General features: G+C 35.5%; 3 protein-coding genes across 3 annotated transcripts in view; 2 read left to right on the top strand and 1 right to left on the bottom strand.

The window, feature by feature from the left end:
- Positions 1 to 1,861, bottom strand: part of Tps1 (Trehalose-6-phosphate synthase 1) — a 30,575-nt gene extending 28,714 nt beyond the window's left edge. The window contains exon 1 of the mRNA XM_089635947.1: positions 1,211 to 1,861. Within this exon, the coding sequence (XP_089492073.1) occupies positions 1,211 to 1,317 (107 nt within the window). The 5' untranslated portion in view covers positions 1,318 to 1,861. The remainder of the gene's footprint in view (positions 1 to 1,210) is intronic.
- A 16,200-nt stretch (positions 1,862 to 18,061) lies between these two features.
- LOC149421326 (uncharacterized) lies at positions 18,062 to 18,892 on the top strand. The gene has a single exon (XM_089635495.1). The coding sequence runs from the start codon at positions 18,062 to 18,064 to the stop codon at positions 18,890 to 18,892; it is 831 nt and encodes a 276-aa protein (XP_089491621.1).
- Positions 18,892 to 19,686, top strand: LOC149421325 (uncharacterized). The gene has a single exon (XM_089635494.1). It carries the CDS (start codon positions 18,892 to 18,894, stop codon positions 19,684 to 19,686), a length of 795 nt encoding a protein of 264 aa, XP_089491620.1.
- The last annotated feature ends 567 nt before the right edge of the window (positions 19,687 to 20,253 follow it).

Here is a 20,253-nt window from a genome sequence, read left to right as displayed (position 1 = left end):
AAATGAAGATTCTAAAACCCTTGCATATGTTATCGTGATTTACATTTACACGAAAGTCGACTGTGCGAACATCATTTAAGAAACAGAATAATTTGCGCAAACTCTTCAATTTTCTTATCTCATTTCAAAGAAACTAAACAAAAACTATAGTGACACATTTAAATTAATAAATCTTTGACACAAATTCTGCGACAAGTGTTTTATGCGAAAAACTAGATAAAATTTCTTTCGGGTCATTTCTTTGATAAGCTCTGCTGTAGGAGTTCTATTTGTGCTTTAATTAATTAAAAATTACCTAAAAAATAATAAAACATTATTTGAAAAAATAATACATATCTGCCAAAAATTTACTGCAATCAATTTATGAGGAGTATTTATTATTAAATAAAAATAAATGTGAGTTTATACTTTATTAATCGGTAACTACAATCGCAAATACAAAGTGCGTCATTAGAGAAAATAATTAGGTTGGCTCTTCGACTTCTTATTGCAATCGTATTATGAAGCAAATAAACACAAAGTTTAACAATAATTCCAAGATATTATGACACTGTTAACTGTTATTGTATCCGGGATCGTACTTATTATTTATGTTTAAATTGAACTAATAGCTATATTTTCTATTCAATATGTATGTTTAATTTCTCGTAATAGAATACAAAGTTATATATTGTCATTAGAATTAAAAAAATTTTAAATGTTAAGATTGAAAATATCAAATATTATTATAAAGGTTAGTAAATATGCCGGTAGCAAATAGTATTTCTGAAAATTACGATCGTCTTGAATTTGTGGGTAAATAAATCTACCTGTCGTGCGCGAATGTTTGTTAAGCTCTTGATGTGTGCGAAATCTAATAAAATATTCACATTTACACCATAAAATATCCTGGAAGTGGCATAAAGCATACATTTTACTCGAAACCTGACACGTAAATACTTAATAATGCACTCAAAACAAAAACGATTCCGGCAACCCGATTTTATTGTTTTGACGTAAGTTACCAAAATGTTTTGTCTATGGGCTCTGAGCTCATTTAAAATTTAACCTGGTTTTAAAAGGTCATAAATCCTTTGCACTAACAAGTGGTTAGAAGAATACGTAATAACAAAGGGAGACAACAAACTGAAATGAGCAGTGGCATAATACTCGACGTAGTTTTTTCCGTGTTAGTTTATTATTATGTAAATGTGAATCATTTAGTAGGTACCTGGCTTTCCTTTCAAGTTTTCCGGCTTCGTTCCTGGAGAGAACGAAGGGCAGCCTGTTGGATACCACGATCATACTGCCCTTGCAAACACTCTTTAGTTCACCCATGGCGAGATCTGTCGGTTAGGCACCTTCTCTTTAGTTTAGTTCCACTGTTGTCACCTGCACCAGCACTGGACACTGGCACTGCGCACTGTGCACGACCCGCCTCAATGTCTCAACTGACCGACAGCAGTCGACGCGAACTGAACCACCGCGAAAACTAGATTGATTGTCGCGATGCGTACTAATGCAAATGTTCAGGCGTGTGATTGTGTTTTTCCAGAGCACTGATACGAGGATCACGCTGCCGCGATCGGCACTGATGGCTTGAGGGAGGGTGGATGTCTTTTATGCCTCGCTAATCTGCATCTCTGAGTCCTTCCAGTCTAGTTGTCTTCACTGCACTGTTGCTGGTAAACCCACCAGTCAAAGTTCGGTGGCGGCTTTGACCCAGGGGAGCAGTGGGGTTATCGGAGAAAAACAAACTTAGAAAAGTCTTCGATTCGACGAGCGGTCCCGAGCTGGACACGGGCGGAGATAAGGGGTTTGGGCTGCTTCTAGAAGCCACTGCTTTTTCTCTCTCTTTCTCTCTCTCTCTCTCTGGGACAGATTACAGAATCACACAACACGCATTAAAACACTGAACTCCGCCGCGACATGCCATCGTTATATATACTTGCTTGGACGGACGTTGAAGGGTAGGTGAGGTTTCTCAATTCGACGCCAGGAGGCGGAGGCCCTCGTCATCAGCGCTTTTCGTCGCTGGTTCAGTTGGGAAGATGTTCAATAACAGAAGTTATCAAAAAATATGTGTCGAATAAATCATCTTAATTCTAGTGATATAAAAAAAGCAAAACATTATTCATCTTTTCAGATAATTTTGTTTTTTGTTTTACCGCTCGATTTTTCTTTTTAGTTTTTTAATCTCATGTACGTTACCCGCCTCATACTATGTTTTCTGAGATGTGAAACGATATTATAACTAGCGATACTACAACTGTACAAATATGGTGTGCAACATTTTCTTACTATTTAATATATAGTTTTATTACTAGATTGATGAAAACTTGAACAATTGACTGTCTAAATGTGATTTCGAATAAAACATCCCTTTCCCCCATTTTCCACCCCTAAAGCAAAAAGGGCAACCGGGGTAAAACCGGAAACTTCAGCTAGTTAAATATAAATCAGAATTTAAATCTGAATTTCAATTTAGTTTTTTTCCTTACACTTTGTCAGTTATATGTTGAGTGTACTTGATTGATAAGTTTTATCTATCAAGTGATGTTCTCTTGTTACTGATTTGGATTGGTTCAACTTTATTTGCTACTGGGAAACTGTCACCATTAGCATTCTATTAATGATAAGCTTAATAAGCTTCAAAAATTAAGGTTTTTTCTCAGAAGCAATGAGAATTCACCGATTTCTTTGAATGGTTTTCCAAAACCACAATGTTTAAAAAAATTACAATATGAATTTTCTCCAAACTGATAATAAACAAGATGTGTTGCGAACATAGTTCGTGAATGCTCCCAGCGTGGCGTTACATGTCATGAATCTGATAGTATTAATACTTCAGCGTCTGGACGGTGTAGGCCCTCTGATTGGTCAAATTTAAATTGTCTGTTTCGGTTAAATTCCGCCAACTTGAAAATGACACGATTTCATACTAAAATAGGATCGCCTCATAATAATACGAGATTTCTTCAAAAGCATCGTTTCTCCTCATATAATTTTTGGATAATATCAAAGAAAATATATTTTAGAAAGTTCATAATCCATTGGATTAATTACATTACAGTGAAAATTATCCACAGTTACGTAATTATGTTTGACGTTTATAAAAAAATCACGCGATCCTTCAATGGCCGATACGCACGGCTTTAGATTAGATCGCCGACAGAGCGCACCTCTGGCGGTCTAAAAACGAACCAAATGAATGGCGCGAATATTTAAATATGCAGCTCACAATATTTGAGTACTTACGATTAACAAGCAGATTTCTTCTGGAAGTTTATCACTTTGTAATGGCATTTTTCATTATTATTTATATTTTTTTGTTTATTAATTATATCTGATTTTATATTGACATGTTTTCTAATTTCAAAATTATTTATTTGCGATGCTTTATATCCTGAGTGAAGTATTTTAAGACCTGAATTTTTTATCGAAAGTGTGATCATTATTCAAAAGATGATTTGCAAACTCAGATTCACTATTTCCATTTAGAGCCGTGCGATATTCTTTAGTTCTGACTTCAAAATTTCTATTGGTTCTACCTTTGTAAAAGAAATTACAATCATCCCAGTTGAGTTTTTAAACTCCTGATTTTTTTGTTCAACTGTCATTCTTATTAAGAATATATTTCTTCATTGTTATTAGTGTAAAACGCCAGTTGAATAGTATCAGGATTGTTTTTATATATAATTTTAGAAGTATCGTTATCCACAAACAGAATTCTACGCCATTGTTTATTTCTATCTTTAGAAAGACCGTTTGAAGAGAATATGTTTAATTTTTTTATTTAGTATTTCAACTATCAATTTATTAGAATAACCGTTATTAAATGCTATTTGTCTTATGGATATATTGTTTTAAGGTTGTATGCTATTTGTTTTTTTCAGGTCTTAAAATACTTCACTATAAATAATATATAAATTTTGGAAACGAGGAAACATGTTAATATAAAAGCAGATATAATTAACAAGAATTTTTTTATAAACTCTCTTTTAAATATTTTCCCACTCAACTGGTCTTTCCCGTCTAACGATATTGTAATTCCTAATTATTATAAACCCAGCCTACTCTTACCCCTCCCCCCTCCCTCCTTCCACTTCTTCTTTCCCAATTGCAATCTATATTTAATTTTTGACTTCGGTGTATACACAATAAAATGTAAACATTATATTTATTTATTTATTGGACAATTTGCATAGCGCCGCTTTTGTGAGATATCACCTCAGGGGCGCTATATTGTAATAATCTACCTTTATATATAGATTTTTACTCTCCTGATGATGTTGTATATATAATCTAACTTTAAACTTTATTAGATACAGTAACAGTTGTAGGTAAAGAATTACCACCAGTTGGAGTAAAATTAACACCTTTTAATTAAACCGACTTCTAATCTCATCGCACAATTACCCTCCTTTTATTCATAAACACGGGTACAATTAATCAATATGTAATAATCTATTATTTAAGTCAACTTTGTTATAACTATCTTTAATTGTGACAAACTAAACGATATTGATTCAACTTATAGACATTGACGGTTGTAACACATATTTAAGCACTGCAAGTCTCCTATGAGCTAATTATATTAGGTACCTAAGATAACAGTTAATATCAGTTGTAGACATGTAGTCAATAATAGTGTTTCATTTGAAATAATCCATCACAAATACGTAAAATTTAATTTATTCAAACAACTGTCATTCTTATTATGCGTAAATTTAGCATGTTATTATTAATTAACTCCTTTCTGTTCCGTGTTTTAACAATATATATACTCACCCTCTCTCTGTGAACGTCCTAATATCTATCTATTAAATGTAACTGTTGTTAATATCACTTAAAATGGGCGAAGCCCAACGAAGAGCCGCCCGCAGGGCCTAGCAGAAAAAAACCCGCGGAGCGGGTTTTTAACTGCTAGTCTATAATATTACGAGAAATCGAAGGAACTGGAATATTTAGCATCTAACCGGAAACTTGAAAAATGGGTAACCTAGTTCGCATCGTAGTAGTTTCCGAAACAATAAGATCACATTGTAGATATAATTTTATTATATATTTATTATTTTGGAAACAAAGAGTACATAATTAAAATGAGTGGTAAACAGTTTACAAGGTTTTAGATATTATAAAAGCGATCGGTACCAATGACACGTCTTTATGAAGTATCTCGTGAGGTACGTTCGGGGTTAGTAATGAAGGTATGGTGCGTAAACTGTATTTAGAGGTAGGTATATCCCATAATATTTTGAGAATATACACTACCTACGATATTGTTTACACTACCTATGCCCCTACTTTTGTCACCATTTCAGAAATTGCTGGTTGGTTTCCGCACACAATAAATATTTTTTTCGGTTTTATTAATGTACTGTGTTTACTGCAGTGTTATTTTCACATTTTTCCTCTCTGTCGATAAAATGTAGGTTGGAATGTACTAATAATAAAGCAGATCATTAGAGCCAAATCTACCCCAAACGAAGAGAGAATTGAACAAGAGTCAAAAAGCTGCGCTTTCTCACCTTATGTTCACATTGTTACTGACAGAATTACCAGGACACTGAGGAAAGAAAGTGTCAAGACTGTCTTCAAAGCAATCACAGGTACACGATAATAAATATTAAGATAAGAAAAAAAGGATTCAGTACCAAAAATGAATACATATTTGGACAAAGATTTCATGTTATTAGCTCATAAGGATGATTTCAATCAACAATGCAGTAAGCATAAATCAGACCTCCTCAATTAAATCATTGTCTGTCTGATAAAAAATAAGCTTGAATCAATCTTTGTGAAAAATGATTATTTACCCCGTCTATATTCCTAACGTCGATCAACCCTGACTTTCCTCATCAACAATCTGAGAGGACGGGTCATATCCCCTGCAGCCTGCAGTCAATAGCCCGAAAGAGAAGAGCTCATCATACTGGCAGCGGATCGTAAAGGATACGAGTATACGTTAAGAACTGAACATGGAGAAGCAGATTACTTGGATCCTGCTGTTATCCAAGATGACATCTCCGGACTTGACAAATCCGTCAGCCACCGATAATTGGACAGCTACCCAAATAATAGAACGGAGATCTTAAATAATAATCATGTTTAAATTTATATTACAGTTTGTTGTTTTTATTTTTATTATTAGTTTTGGTCGTATTGTAATCGTATTATTTTTGATATATTACCACCATGCTAGGGGCATTCGCCTAGTTTGATGGGTCTATTCTTAAATATTGACTAAAATCTAAGATCTTTCTAAGCCTGCAAAAACCAAGATTCCTCTTGAGAGAGATTGCGTTTATAAACTCAGCACCTCAGGATGTGCCAGATAAAATGGACCATTATAACGTCGTTACTTCAAGAATATTTTGGATGGACCTTGTTTTCGTGCAATGGCAGTCGGTCCTGGCGAATTTTGCCTTGCATATCGACGCAGTTCGAATGGAGTGTGTTATTTCTACCTAGTAATGGGTAATTAGAGGAGTTTCAAACGAGTTCGCCGATCCTCCCATTGACGGTTTGATCTCCTGCGTTCGCTTTGGTTGGTGCGGGCGTCTCCTTTGCTTAGTGCACGATCGGAGTTGAAAACAAGCCCTGGAAAATATGCCGAGAGTTACCCTTACGTTTCATCATCACGCTAATATGTACGCAGACGGCTGGATAAATATCGGAAACAGATTGGCACTTGATTCCCAGACACGAAGGATGGACCTCGTTACCTTTATTTGTTCAAGAACCAGATGTTAGAAGCCTTGGCTCTTATTTTATACTTTCATAAATCAAGGAAATTAAATCCTAGCCTCTCTGACTGAAAACAGTATCGATTTGATCCACGAATCCTGAGTTTAATTTGCTTCATGCTCTCGTTATATGTATCGTTACGACGAGGTAAAGCTTAGTAATTTTTGGTATCTGGTACTTGAGGGTTACGACAAAACTGCACGCCGAAAACCAAATTAATCAATTATTATACTGAAACACCGGCTCTAGAGGATTGATGCGCTCAGCACGGTATCTCTTCTATAAATCTCTGCCCTGATGAAGGACTTTTGAATATCTGAAAACACTATGTTTGCTGATGGTTGAACACCAAGAATGGATGACGTTTATACCCTGTTGCCAGGTGAATTGCGACGTCTGTCTGTTAATATAATATATAAAGGGGTTTTCCAATAAGAGGTGTTATTTTGAATAGCCCGCTATTTCGGTAGATGTTACTTTTGAAGCTGTCATTTTTTGACATTTCACAAGTAAAAACTACGCCATTAATAAAAATGGAACGATACACGCTTCAACAACGCATTGAAATTATTAAAATTCACTTGAGTGAATCAAATGCAAATCATCTTGAATGATGAGGCCCATTTCCACCTCGGTGGTTTCGTCAACAAGCAAAATTGTCGCATCTGAGGCTCGGAAAACCCAAGAGTTATTGTTGAAAAGCCTCTCTATCCTTAACGTGTGACTGTTTGGTGCAGTTTATGGTCCGGCGGAGTCATTGGACCTTACTTTTTCGAAAATGAGAGATGTTTAATGATTTTTTATGGCTGGAATTGGATAGAAGTGATCTGGACAACGTTTACTTTCAACAAGACGGCGCTACGTGCCACACGAGCAACAAAACCATTGATCTTTTACGATTGAATATCAAAATAACACCTCTTATTGGAAAACCCTGTACATTTTTCTTAGTAGAAATAAACTAACAAAGAGTCCTAATTATGTTGTTCTATTCTGTATCAGCCAAAAAACACCGCTATCTTCATTGATGTATTGTATAGCTCTATGAGTATCTTCTGTTTATTCGCGAATATTCTAATAAATTCAATGTGCTTTAAACCAAACCCACCTATTTATCTAATTAAAGATTAATTGTAATCTTTGAAACATGTGGCAGTACGTCTTTATTTATTTTTAATTAGCTCGTGAAACGTGATTGCTGAACTAAGCGTAGTTTTATTAAAAATATTTGTTTTTGTTTTGTAAATATTCAAAAATTAATGGAGATGAAATTAATATCGACGAGTGTTCATTGCCCAGGCTAGTATAATATTATTATTCAAATACCCTACTACGTGCAAAATACAATAGTGTGCATTATTGTTGTCAAGTTCCGCGGTCGAGGGGTAAGGTTCTCGAATAGCAAGCTGGAGGTCGCGGGTTCAAATCCCGGCGTGCGCAAGTACATTTTATTTTATTCATTTTTATATTTCACAAATAAGTCATAAATAATATGTAGTACATTTGCGGCACGTTAAAGAGTGGAAGATACTCTCAGTATCGCCCTGGTGTAAGACCACCATTTAGAATTGAAACGGCTTTGGCCGTGTTTGGTGACCAGATCTGAATAGCCAGGTACTTCCCCACCTTCTTTCCCTCCCCACTATTTTGAGCCTCACGACATACACCAATTGAGGATGCCATAGTACCATGATTGGGAGCAGTTGGACTCGTGTGCAGTTTCACATAAAAAAGCTGAATTTGAAATAATTCTGTTTACAGGTCCTTTTCAAAGGTTAGTTGCAGACTAACTGGCTCCGGACGGTTGGGAGCAGTTGGGACTCTTATGCGGCTTCACATTCCACTCAAAGACACTCTTCTTAATTACATACTAAGGCGCGGTTGTTTCGTAGAAATACAAATATGCATTCGGTGTCATTTTAATTTTTTGACAGTTGAAAGATTCCCGTCAAGTCTCGATTCAATGTCCGTTTTAGGTTTTGAACAAATTGTGATCAGCCGAAGAGTACAACCTTCATTTGAAGTTAAGCCTGTCAGCTTATTACAATTTGAAAGAAAGCTGAAATCGGTGTTTAACGGGGACCATTCAAACGTAAAAAAAAAACAAAAAGGCGCTGAATGGTCATTTGACGTGAATGTTACATTTGAATTTCCGAGAAACAACTGGGCCTAAGAAACGCGGTCAACTAGTTCCTTGTTGATTACAGATTACGCCGTGTGTTTGTGAAACTTTCAGAAGATAATATAAAGTTATGTAGGTACATGAAAATCGTGTTTATATAATAAATTCATGTACTTAAACTTATAATATCTACATCGTAATAATTCTGGAATATTCTTTGGGTTATGTAAAAATAATATATCATTCATTGTCTTTGAAATATAGATTTAACTATAAATTCACAGTTTTTTTATTGCATTGATTAATGACATAGAACTCAATTGCATTCAAAAAAATCTTTTTATTATTAAATTATTTATTGTTTTTTCACTACGCGTGATAGCCATTTCGACCTTTGAAGTCTCTGTCAAATTGTGACACACCACACAGTCTTAAAAAGTTTTTAATAAAATGCATATCAATTAAATTGTAATATAAAATCACTGATGTTAATATCGAGCGGAAATTTCCGATAATTTTCCATGTAGACTTGAAAACAAACGGAACTAAACACGAATAGTAGTCGTGAAATATGAGTTCATTTGAAATTACGCAGTGAAATGCCACAGAAGGATAACCATGTCTAATCTGGTCCTTGGGTTGGTGGAACCGTTTCTAAAACAACTTAGTAATGTTATTTTTTTTTTATTTTTATTTTTTTTTTATTTATTAACCAATATACATATAATACATAATTAAACAATATATATATAATATATAATATTAGTGGTAACAATACCTCCCTAATTGAGAAATTCTCGTGTTTAGGGAGGGAGCACTATCAAATTGACAGTACTATACATACTTATCAGTTGTTACAATTTGGATGCATGAAGAATTACTTTTTTATATATAATAAAAATATAAGTAGCAATTGTTTTTTTTTTTGTACATAATGAAAAATTATTTTTATACATAATGAAAATTATAAGATGGCATTTATTTTGTACATAATGGACACATTTTGGTTGGCACATCGTAACACATACTTAAAAATTATTTAATAGTAAAATGTTTTTTGAGTTTTTGTTTAAAAATTTCATAATTCCTCTCGGATTGTATTTCTATAGGGAGTTCGTTAAAGCATTTTATTGCTGAGTATGTGTAATGATGTTGGGCTGTTGTAGTATTAAGTTTAGGGATTATTATTTGTCCTAAGGTTCTCGGTCTGGTGCTAAATGACTTTATTGTTAGTTTGTCTTTATGGATTTGTAGTAATGCGTTTTTTTGATAAATTTTATTTATTGTTAATACTTTGAATTCATCGAATAATTTTTGGGTTGAATAGTCTAATTGTTTCTTAAGAATAATTTTGATGAGTCTTCTATGTACTATTTCAAGTGGGGTTAAGTTGGTTTTATACGCTCCTCCCCATCCTATTATTCCGTATTGCAGAACTGATTGGGCTAATGCATAGTAAACCTTTAGTAGCAAAGATTTATGTAATATATTTCTTAGTTTGAGGAATACGTAATAAAGTTTACGTATTCTATTTACAGTTTGCGCAATATGTTCAGTCCATTTAATATGTTGGTCTATAATTATGCCTAAATATTTAATATTACTTTTTTTTGAGATTTTTGAGCATTTAGGTGAATAGCAGTTGTCAGTATAATTATTACAAGAGTTATGGATAGTTATATTGGAATTTATTGTTGGGTGTATTTTGTCTGATAATGTGAAAGTCATGAAATAGGTTTTGTCAGAGTTTAAGGAGAGGTAGTTGTCATCCAACCATTGTTTTAAGTTGTTTATTTCTACGTTCGCAGTTTGATAGGCTTCTTCCCAAGTTTTTTTTTCTATGATTAAAACTGTGTCGTCGGCGAAAGATATGATTTTTCCATTTTTTGGTACTGTAAGCATTTCATTCACGTAAATGATAAACAATATTGGGCCTAGAACTGTCCCTTGAGGAATTCCAAATTCGGAATAGGTGGGTTCACTCAATATATTGTTAATTTTTACGTGTTGGTGTCTTTTATGAAGATAACTTTTAAACCATTCTTTAACTGTTCCTTGAATTCCAATATTTTCTAATTTTTTTATTAGCTTCTTGTGGCTTATACTGTCAAAAGCTTTTCTTAGATCGATGAATATACTTAAACATTTATTTCCCGAGTCAAGAGCATTATATATTATAGAGGTTATTTTTGCGATTGCATCTTGCGTACCAAAATTTTCTCTGAAGCCGAATTGGTTATCATTAATGATTTTATTTGAAGTGATATGTTTAGTTAATTGTGACTTTACGACTTTTTCAAATATTTTTGCTACGTTAGATACAATAGATATGGGACGGTAGTTCGAGACGTCAGATGTAATTCCTGATTTGAAGATCGGGGTTATTATTGTATTTTTATATACTTTTGGGTAAATTCCTTGCTGTATGCTGTTATTAATGATATGTGCAATTGGTTTGGATATTAATTGTCTCATTTGTTTTAATACATTTACTGTGATATTATCAAAACCAGGGCTCGCGGACACTCGTAGGTTCATTATAATTTTTTCTATTTCTATTTGGGTGCATTTTTCAAATTTTTCAAAAATATTTTGGCAAGTTTGTGTGGATGTATTGGTAGTATTTTTAGGTTGGAACGAGTCGATTTTTTTGGCAAGTTTCTCTCCGACTTTAGCGAAGTAGTTGTTGAAAATATTTGCAATTTTAGTTGGTTCTTTTATTGAGTCTATTGTTTCGTTGTCATAAGTTATTTTATTTATTTGTTTATTTTTATTACCGTTGCCGATAATGTTGTTAATTGTAGCCCAGACTTTTTTGTTATCTTTACCACTATCTTCAATTTTTACCTTGAAGTAATTTTCTTTTGTTTTTTTAATTAAATTTGTAAGATTGTTTCTGTATTTTTTATATAATTGTAATAAAGTTAAGTCATTAGGTTGTTTTCGGGTTTGATAAAATAGTTTTTCTTTATTCCTAATTGAGGTAACTATTCCATGGGTGATCCAGGGCTTAATTTTTCTATGTTTTGATTTAGGTTTAACGTTTTTATGTATAGTTGCATTTATTATGTGTTCGCGAAGTGTTTTTTCGAATATAATTGAAGATTTTTCGGCATCTTCGGTGTTTAATGTTTCTTCCCATTTTTCCGATTTCAATTTTTGTTCAAGAAGTTGTATGTTTAAGGTTTTTATGTTATACTGTTTTAATGCAGTTTTGGAAAAGGACATATTTTTTTTTAAATGAAGAATTAAAAAACACGTGTAGTGATCGGTAATGTTTGTTTTCCAAATGACAGGTGTTAATTGGAAGTTAATTGGAAAATTGTTATGTAGCCAATGTGTTAATGGTATCATATAATTAATTGTTAATCACATATATTGTTGATGTACGGAGCAATAAATATTTAGCGAATTACCAGAAGAAATACATTTAGATGAAAATATAAAAAAAATAATAATAACAATTACCTAAATATGTGATTGATTATTCAAATTAAAAAAATAATATGGACCTTACTTATAAACGAGTTATATATTTTACATAGATTATAAGCAACCATTAATGTAGTGTAAATGGTTGTTTATCAGTTGGCTGCAATTTCAAAGCTGTTTATTAGTGAGGTTCTAAACATATAAGGATTGTATTAGGACATAAATAACTATGTTGGTACCTGTTGAAAATACCACACATAATTAAATATGTGCGTAAGATTCTTAATAAAGTAAATTTTATAAATATGTGTATTAGATTCTTAAAATAGTAATTTTAATAAATATGTGTATGAGATTCTTAATATAGTAATTTTACATAATTTCAATTTGATTCTTATATTCATATTATAATCTTTAGTACTAAACTTATGGTAAAAATGTGTATTCCTTTTCACGTTTTATACATACAAATTGTTGAAATAACACTTTTTATTTTTTCAATCAAAGACAAATAAAACAATATTTTTAATTTTTGACCCTTACCGGTTTCAGCCCATCGCGGCCATTTTATACTGGTACAATTTTTCTTTTGGCATGTTTACAATTTTTGGGATATGTATTGGTGGTGAAAAATGATTTTATTTAAATTGTGTTAATCAGTATTGAGATAATTTGTTTCATTAAATAAAATAATAGAATTCCACCACGAATTTCCAGAACCAAAAAAAAAATTTAAAACAATGGAATTTTGGAAAAAATGTTTATATTTATAAAAAAACATGAATATTTTAATACTGTTTTGGCAGAGTGCTAAAGTTAAATTGGTCAATACAAAAATCATATTTTTGAAAAGGATTCATTATTTTTGTTATTTGTTTTTGGGGTATTATGCCGTGTTGCGCTAACTCCTTCTTTAGCCAACGTTTCGGACAGCATTGCAGTGTCCATCATCAGGGCAGATGTCTTATTTGAGGTTGTGTTAAAATGTGAGCTTAAGTATGAACGACCGAGCGACCAGAATATGCGAAGAACATACAATCGGAGCGGAACTTACGAAGCTGACCGATGCACTGGAACGTAACGGCTACCCAGCAAGTCAGACAAGGCAAATCATAAGAGCCAAATCTGCACCAAACGAAGACAGAGTTGAACAAGAGTCGAAAGGCTGTGCCTTCCTGCCTTATGTGCACAATGTGACAGACAAAATTGCCAGGCTTTTGAGAAAGGAAAATATCAAGACTGTCTTCGGAACAACAACAAAGATACAGGACTTACTGAGGTCTGCAAAGACTAAGTTTCCTCTGGAAACAGATGGAGTGTATAAACTCAGCTGTTCCGGATGTGACAAGGTCTATGTAGGCCAGACAGAGCGGACTATCTCCAAAAGAATTTCAGAACACTTCAGAGCTTGTAAACTCGGCCACCCTGACAAATCGGCAATTGCCGAGCATTTGATTGACACCGGGCATTACTTTGGATTTGTTCCTGAAATCCTGGGGAGACCGAAAACTTATAGAGCACGGCTGATTACGGAGGCCATTGAAATTCATAAAAATCCCGTAAACATTAATAGAGACGATGGAGCTAAGCTTAATAGTTCTTGGTATCCGGTAATTGACGGACACACCAGAACTAAACGAAGAAAACCACTTTAAATAAAAAATGATACGTTAATGTTAGCTCAGAGGGTTGGAGCTGGCAACACGGTATCACAACCTCATACTTAAGCTCACATTTTAACACAACCTCAAATAAGACATCTGCCCTGATGATGGACACTGCAATGCTGTCCGAAACGTTGGCTAAAGAAGGAGTTAGCGCAACACGGCATAATACCCCAAAAACAAATAACAAAAATACTTTTGGCCGTGAAAATCTTAAATCATAGGATTCATTATATTTGTATTATATTTCATTTCAGTGAAGATAGATTTGTTCTAGAGTGTGGTCATCTAAAATGCGTGGTGTTGTGTGTATTTATTTAGAATACTTACCAAATATTAAGTAAAATATAGGTACATGATGATATTAAAATAATTAACAGCGTAATGTAATATTTAATATTTTATTAATGGAATATGCTTCTAGGTGGTCGCCACATCTTCTTCATCTATTGCTCATTAAGAAAATGAAGATAGGATAATTAAAAATCAGTAAATTAAACAAAACGACAGCTATTCAATAATAACATTGTTAAGCCACGTGTTACCTTTATGTAATTGATTTTCACTCACTCTTTCTCTCACTCCTGACACACTTACACAAAAAACTGATTTCCTCAAACTCAACTTCATTTAGGTACATAAACTGATATCTGACCTGAAGAAGACATGGTTTTGCCGAAACTAGTTGGCTTAAAATACGCTTTAAGCGATATTCAATACATTATACTTTCAACATATACCTAGTACTTACTTTTCTTCTTTTGCACTATTTGCATTGCTGCGTTCAAGTGAGTCACTTTTAGTTTCGAAGTCATGTTACGAATCACGATGAATCGGATTAGCAGCGCATCTATCGAACTGAAATAGTTTGTCATTTTATCCAAAACCAGTGGAAAAATAACGTAACTCATTATGTGATACGTGTGTGCTTTCGAAATGTCAACTATTTTCCATTCATTCCATGATCAACAACATTTTAATAAGCAATAAACAGTAAATCAGTTATTTTTCCTCGAATGACTCATATCTGGAAAATTTTCTAACTTTGTAAAGATATCTACTATTTATTACAACTCTAAAAAATAAATTCTATGACCAGTGACGTTGTGATCATTAAAGATGCCAGACCGGGTCCGTAACATACTATCGTAACTGCAGATAATCTGGCTAGAGAGGTCAAAACGTCTCCCTCAATCAGCCTCTCCCGTACCGCGAAGAACTAGAAGACAAATCTCACCTCATGAACCCGGGCACCCCTGCTAAGTCACCAAACGTAGCGAACTACTTGAGATGATATATAGCGGCGGTGTGATAGTGTGATGTAATGAATGGTTCTCGGTCGGCGGTACCAATACCCGCCTTCCAAATCTATGTACTTGGTCTTACGATATTTTTTCATTGATACGACGTTTCCATTGCTGGCGTAACTTTGTTTTTGTTTATTTGTTTTAAAAGTTATCTATTATTTTTTTCCGTCGCTCATTGTTGTTTGGCGTCCCTAGACAGCCTGAAGGTGTGACAATGAGTAAGTTATAAAATTGAATGAAGTCAGTCAGGCAGTTCCTTCGTGCTAGGCGCATGCTAAGAATGCACCAGGCGCAACTTATCCGGCGTAACTTATCCGGCGCAACTCTTCAGGCGCAAGTCTCCGTCACGTCTGTTTACCGTGATATTCCAGGCTTATCTTTTGTTTAGGCTATTTGCATTAAGCCTCGAGATCGCAATTTACAACATACCGGTTTATTGCAACAACCGTAAACATTATCGGAGTCACTTCTTGTTTACGAATAGCTGATACTACGTTATATAAGCCATTGATGTTTTCAAATAAGTATCATGCTTTTATTAATTAATTAATATTGCATGCCATATAAATATTAAATAAATGTAGTTGGTGATTCGCCTGTTTAAGAATATAATAAAACAATCACATTCACTTTGCATCATCACTTGTGTAAATTCTTTCTGCAAGATAAAAAAATACATAATAATATTAACATTTTCCTGGGGAAAAAGTAGGTTATTCAATTCTTAGTTTGGATTATTTAAATAATTAAATAGGAAGCTTCCAGAAAACGTCACACCATACTAACAATATCAAACATGGCGTAAAATATATGGAAAACACGGGAATTTTCAACAGTAAATAAAATTGTAAGTTAATGCATCTTTTACCATCTTCCCTGATGTAAATGCCTAGTTGTTTCTTGTAGTAATTAAAGTGAAACGAACTGTTATTTAATTAGTTTGGGCGTATTAAGATGATTGAAGAGGAATTCTAGAATTATACCAAAATTTTGAATGAAGTAATTTAAAATGCTAAAATATTTTATTAACTTGTAGTTCTGTTAATAGTAGACTTCGCGTGATGTTGATTATGTACTCCGATTTGACAGTTCGTAACACTAAAAAAGCACACGTGCTTTTCCGGGATAAAAAGGTACCATCAAATACGGCTACCATCTTGCAGAGACAAATTTACAGAGCGTCGAAATGCAATTTAATTTTTTTTGTGTCGGATTTTTACTTCTGCTTATGAAATACATGTTTAATATTTTTAGATTATCCTCAAAGTTATAACCATCTTTCTTAAATAATTAAAGTCAAATTACTTTGTTTACACCACTTCATTAGATTCAAATCAACACGTTTCTAGAAAATTCTTCTCACACATCTAGATTTCTTTATCTCATATAGTGTTTAGGATTAGCACGCACTCTGATTAAACACAGCGGTTTAGCAATAGCTGAAAACGCCAAAATGCATACAAAAACGAACTGCGGCTGGCGTTTTTACTTGGCGTTTATTATTTTATTATTTTATTAAAATACACTTTTTGAAAGCTATTGCTTTACAATATTAAGCCTCAGCATATTATGCTGTTTGGAATTGCGATTTGGGTAACACCCACCTTTTTTAGTTTTCACAACTGCGCATAGGGTTTTGATTGTCGCTAAGATAGCAATTTTAGATATTTCACTTCTTGCGTTTGCTACATCTGTTGATATTATTGAGAACTAAAATTAATTTTACCAAAAGTTGGACATACTCTCCAAATTCGCCGTGCATTTAACGGCTACACGTAGTAAGGGTCGACAGAAGTCCGCCGATCGTTAGGTATTTGGTACTTGATAAATAAACTTTTATTTCGGTGGACAAATACTAGCGACGTTACTTGACCTGGACGCGCGCGGAACTTAAAACGCCTACAATTCTCAAACTAAGGATATTACAGATTTAATTAATTAAATCTTTTTTATATTATATTATAAAAGTATATACATAAGTAAATAATTACATATTTTAAAAATATTTTTTATTGTTTTAAGCTTTTTTTATATCAACAGGGTTTGAACTCTAGGTTCCTCGTAAGGACTTTTTGTAATTATTTATTTATTCATTTAAACAGTACAATAGATTTAAAGAGTTATCTAATATGTTTGCATTATAACATTATGAACTACAATCTACCATATTTTACCCCATTACGACGTATATGTGCTGACGGAAAATCGGCTCTACTCGGAAATAAAATCAACAGAACTCGGACTAAAGGCGAAGCTCAATTAATGATAAATAGTGATTTTCCATTAATCTTTATAACGAATTTGTTTACATTATGAATACCAAATAAAATGCTTTATATAAATTGATGCTTTTCTTATCTTTTCCCTTGAGGAGATTTCAAATGAAAAAATTATTTACTCCATATAAAATATAAATGTAAGCTACAAAAAAATGTATTTATTCAATAAAAATGTATGAATGTGTAGCGGTACGCCACTACTTCATTTGAACGGAATTCCAGAAGTTTCGATATTTTCCAAACAAGATTCTTGGATGTTCTTTTATTATTTTTCATTTTTGTTTGGCAAATTATACATAGCAACCAAATTGTTCTAGAAGCTTTAACTTATAAAAGCGGCAGCGTGAAGGAACTCGCTAGTATTCCGTCTCCAAACCGCCAGTCTAGTTGACCTAAATATCGCTAGCATTTTACTGTGAATAATAAACTAGATTTTTATGTTGTACACTAAGAAAACTACAGTGGTGACCCCGACGTGATTTTGAATATATTTTTTAAGTGTTATCGTGTACTACGGTTGTATTAAAAATGTCTCGCCCGACCGACTCTACGACGTCAGCAGTTTCGCCGGCGGAAGTCAACCGCGTAGCTGTGCGGATTCAAACGTTCTGCCCTAACGATCCGGAGCTGTGGTTCGCTATGGTTGAAAGGAGTTTTGAAGCTGCAGCAGTGACGGTGGAGTCGACGAAGTTTGGTTTTATCCTTGGGGCCCTGGATCCCACGTACGCCCAAGAGGTCCGGGACATTATTGTCAACCCCCCTGAAGTTGGAGCGTACACCCTGCTCAAGAGGGAACTCACGAAGCGCTTGAGCTCTACCCAGGAGCAGAAGACGAGGAGACTCCTGGAGCATGAGGAGAGGGGTGACCGAAAACCTTCGCAGTTTCTTCGTCATCTACGCACCCTTGCGGGCAGCGCAGTGCCTGATGAGGTGCTGAAGACACTTTGGATGGGCAGACTTCCCCGAAGTATGCAAGTAGTTCTGGCGACCCAACAAGGCACCCCGCTGGACAATGTGGCGGATCTCGCGGACGCCATAGACGACTATGCTGGCAGGCCAGGGGTCAGTGAAGTCTCTCCCCGGGTTCCCGACGAAGACTGCCTGATAGACAGGATGCAGAAGATGATGCTGCCGCTCCATGATGAAATAGCCACCCTACGACAGGAAATTTCGACGCTGCGCTCTCAGGAACGCCCATCCAGGACTACCAGTCCTCGTTGGCGGCAACATCGTTCGCGCAGTCGTTCCAGGGGTCGTCATATAGAAGGCAAATGCTGGTACCACTGGAAGTTTGATACCAAGGCGCACTCCTGCATCAAACCCTGCAATTTTGAGGGAAACGCCCCGGGCTCACACTGATGGCGACCAGCACCAACAGCCCGGCGCAATTAAGTCGCCTTTTCGTAACGGACCGGGTAACTCGCATCCAGTTTCTCGTGGACACCGGCGCGGACCTCTGTGTTTACCCACGACGCCTAGTCCAAGGCCGTCCGGCCAAGCAGTCCTACGAATTGGCGGCCGCAAATGGAAGCACCATCGCGACGTATGGAAGCCTGACGCTCAACCTGGACCTTGGCCTGCGTCGTGATTTTACTTGGAGTTTCGTCATTGCTGACGTCTCCAGGCCTATCATAGGAGCGGATTTTCTAGCACGATTCGAGCTCCTAGTTGATGTCCACAACAGACGATTGCTGGATCAGGTGACGAACCTGACAACTACAGGAAGGCGTAGTAACAACATGACCGCTTCCATTAAGACTGTCACAGGGACATCCTCCTACCACAAACTGTTGCAACAATATCCGGACCTTACGCGCCCTGACGGCGCCATGAAGGAAGTTCGCCATACTACCCTTCATCACATTAGGACTACTCCAGGTCCTCCAGTCGCAGAACGTCCTCGCCGCCTCGCCCCTGACAAGCTCAAACTGGCCAAGAAGGAGTTTGAGACCATGGTCCGATTAGGAATTGCCCGGCCTTCTGAGAGCTGTTGGGCATCCCCACTTCACATGGTCCCTAAGAAGGATGACCAATGGCGACCATGCGGTGATTACCGCGGATTGAACGCCAGGACCATACCTGACCGGTACCCAGTACGACACATTCAAGATTTCGCCCAGTCACTGAGGGATACCAAGATGTCTCCACAATAGACCTGGTACGAGCTTACAACCAGATTCCTGTAGCTCCTGAAGACATCCCGAAGACAGCCATATCCACGCCGTTCGGACTCTTCGAGTTTCCAGTCATGTCCTTCGGCCTCCGTAACGCAGCCCAGACGTTCCAACGTTTCATCGATGAGGTCACCAGAGGATTGGACTTTTGTTACGCCTACATCGACGACATCCTCATTGCCTCATCATCAGAAGAGGAACACATGAACCACCTCAAGACCTTGCTCCAGCGCCTGCAAGAATATGGGGTGGTCGTCAACGCCAGCAAATGTCATTTTGGTTTGCTTGAAGTCAAATTCTTGGGGTACCTGGTGTCTGGTGAAGGCACTACACCCCTGCCAGAGAAAGTCGACGCAATAAACAATTACAGTCGGCCTGAAACGGTGAAAGATCTACGACGCTTTTTGGGAGCTCTCAATTTTTATAGGAGGTTCATCCCCAGTGCAGCAGAGACGCAAGCACCGCTCAATGATTTCCTCACCGGAAAACAGAAAGGCAAGCAGCCCATATCCTGGACAGCAGCGACCATGGAAGCCTTTGACAAGT

This window comes from Hesperophylax consimilis, chromosome 9 (genome assembly GCF_061612785.1).
Source record: "Hesperophylax consimilis isolate HC1 chromosome 9, BYU_Hcon_1.0, whole genome shotgun sequence".
Lineage (NCBI taxonomy): Eukaryota > Metazoa > Arthropoda > Insecta > Trichoptera > Limnephilidae > Hesperophylax > Hesperophylax consimilis.
Note: the sequence above shows the minus strand (reverse complement) of the source record. Positions and strands in the feature narration are given on the sequence as shown.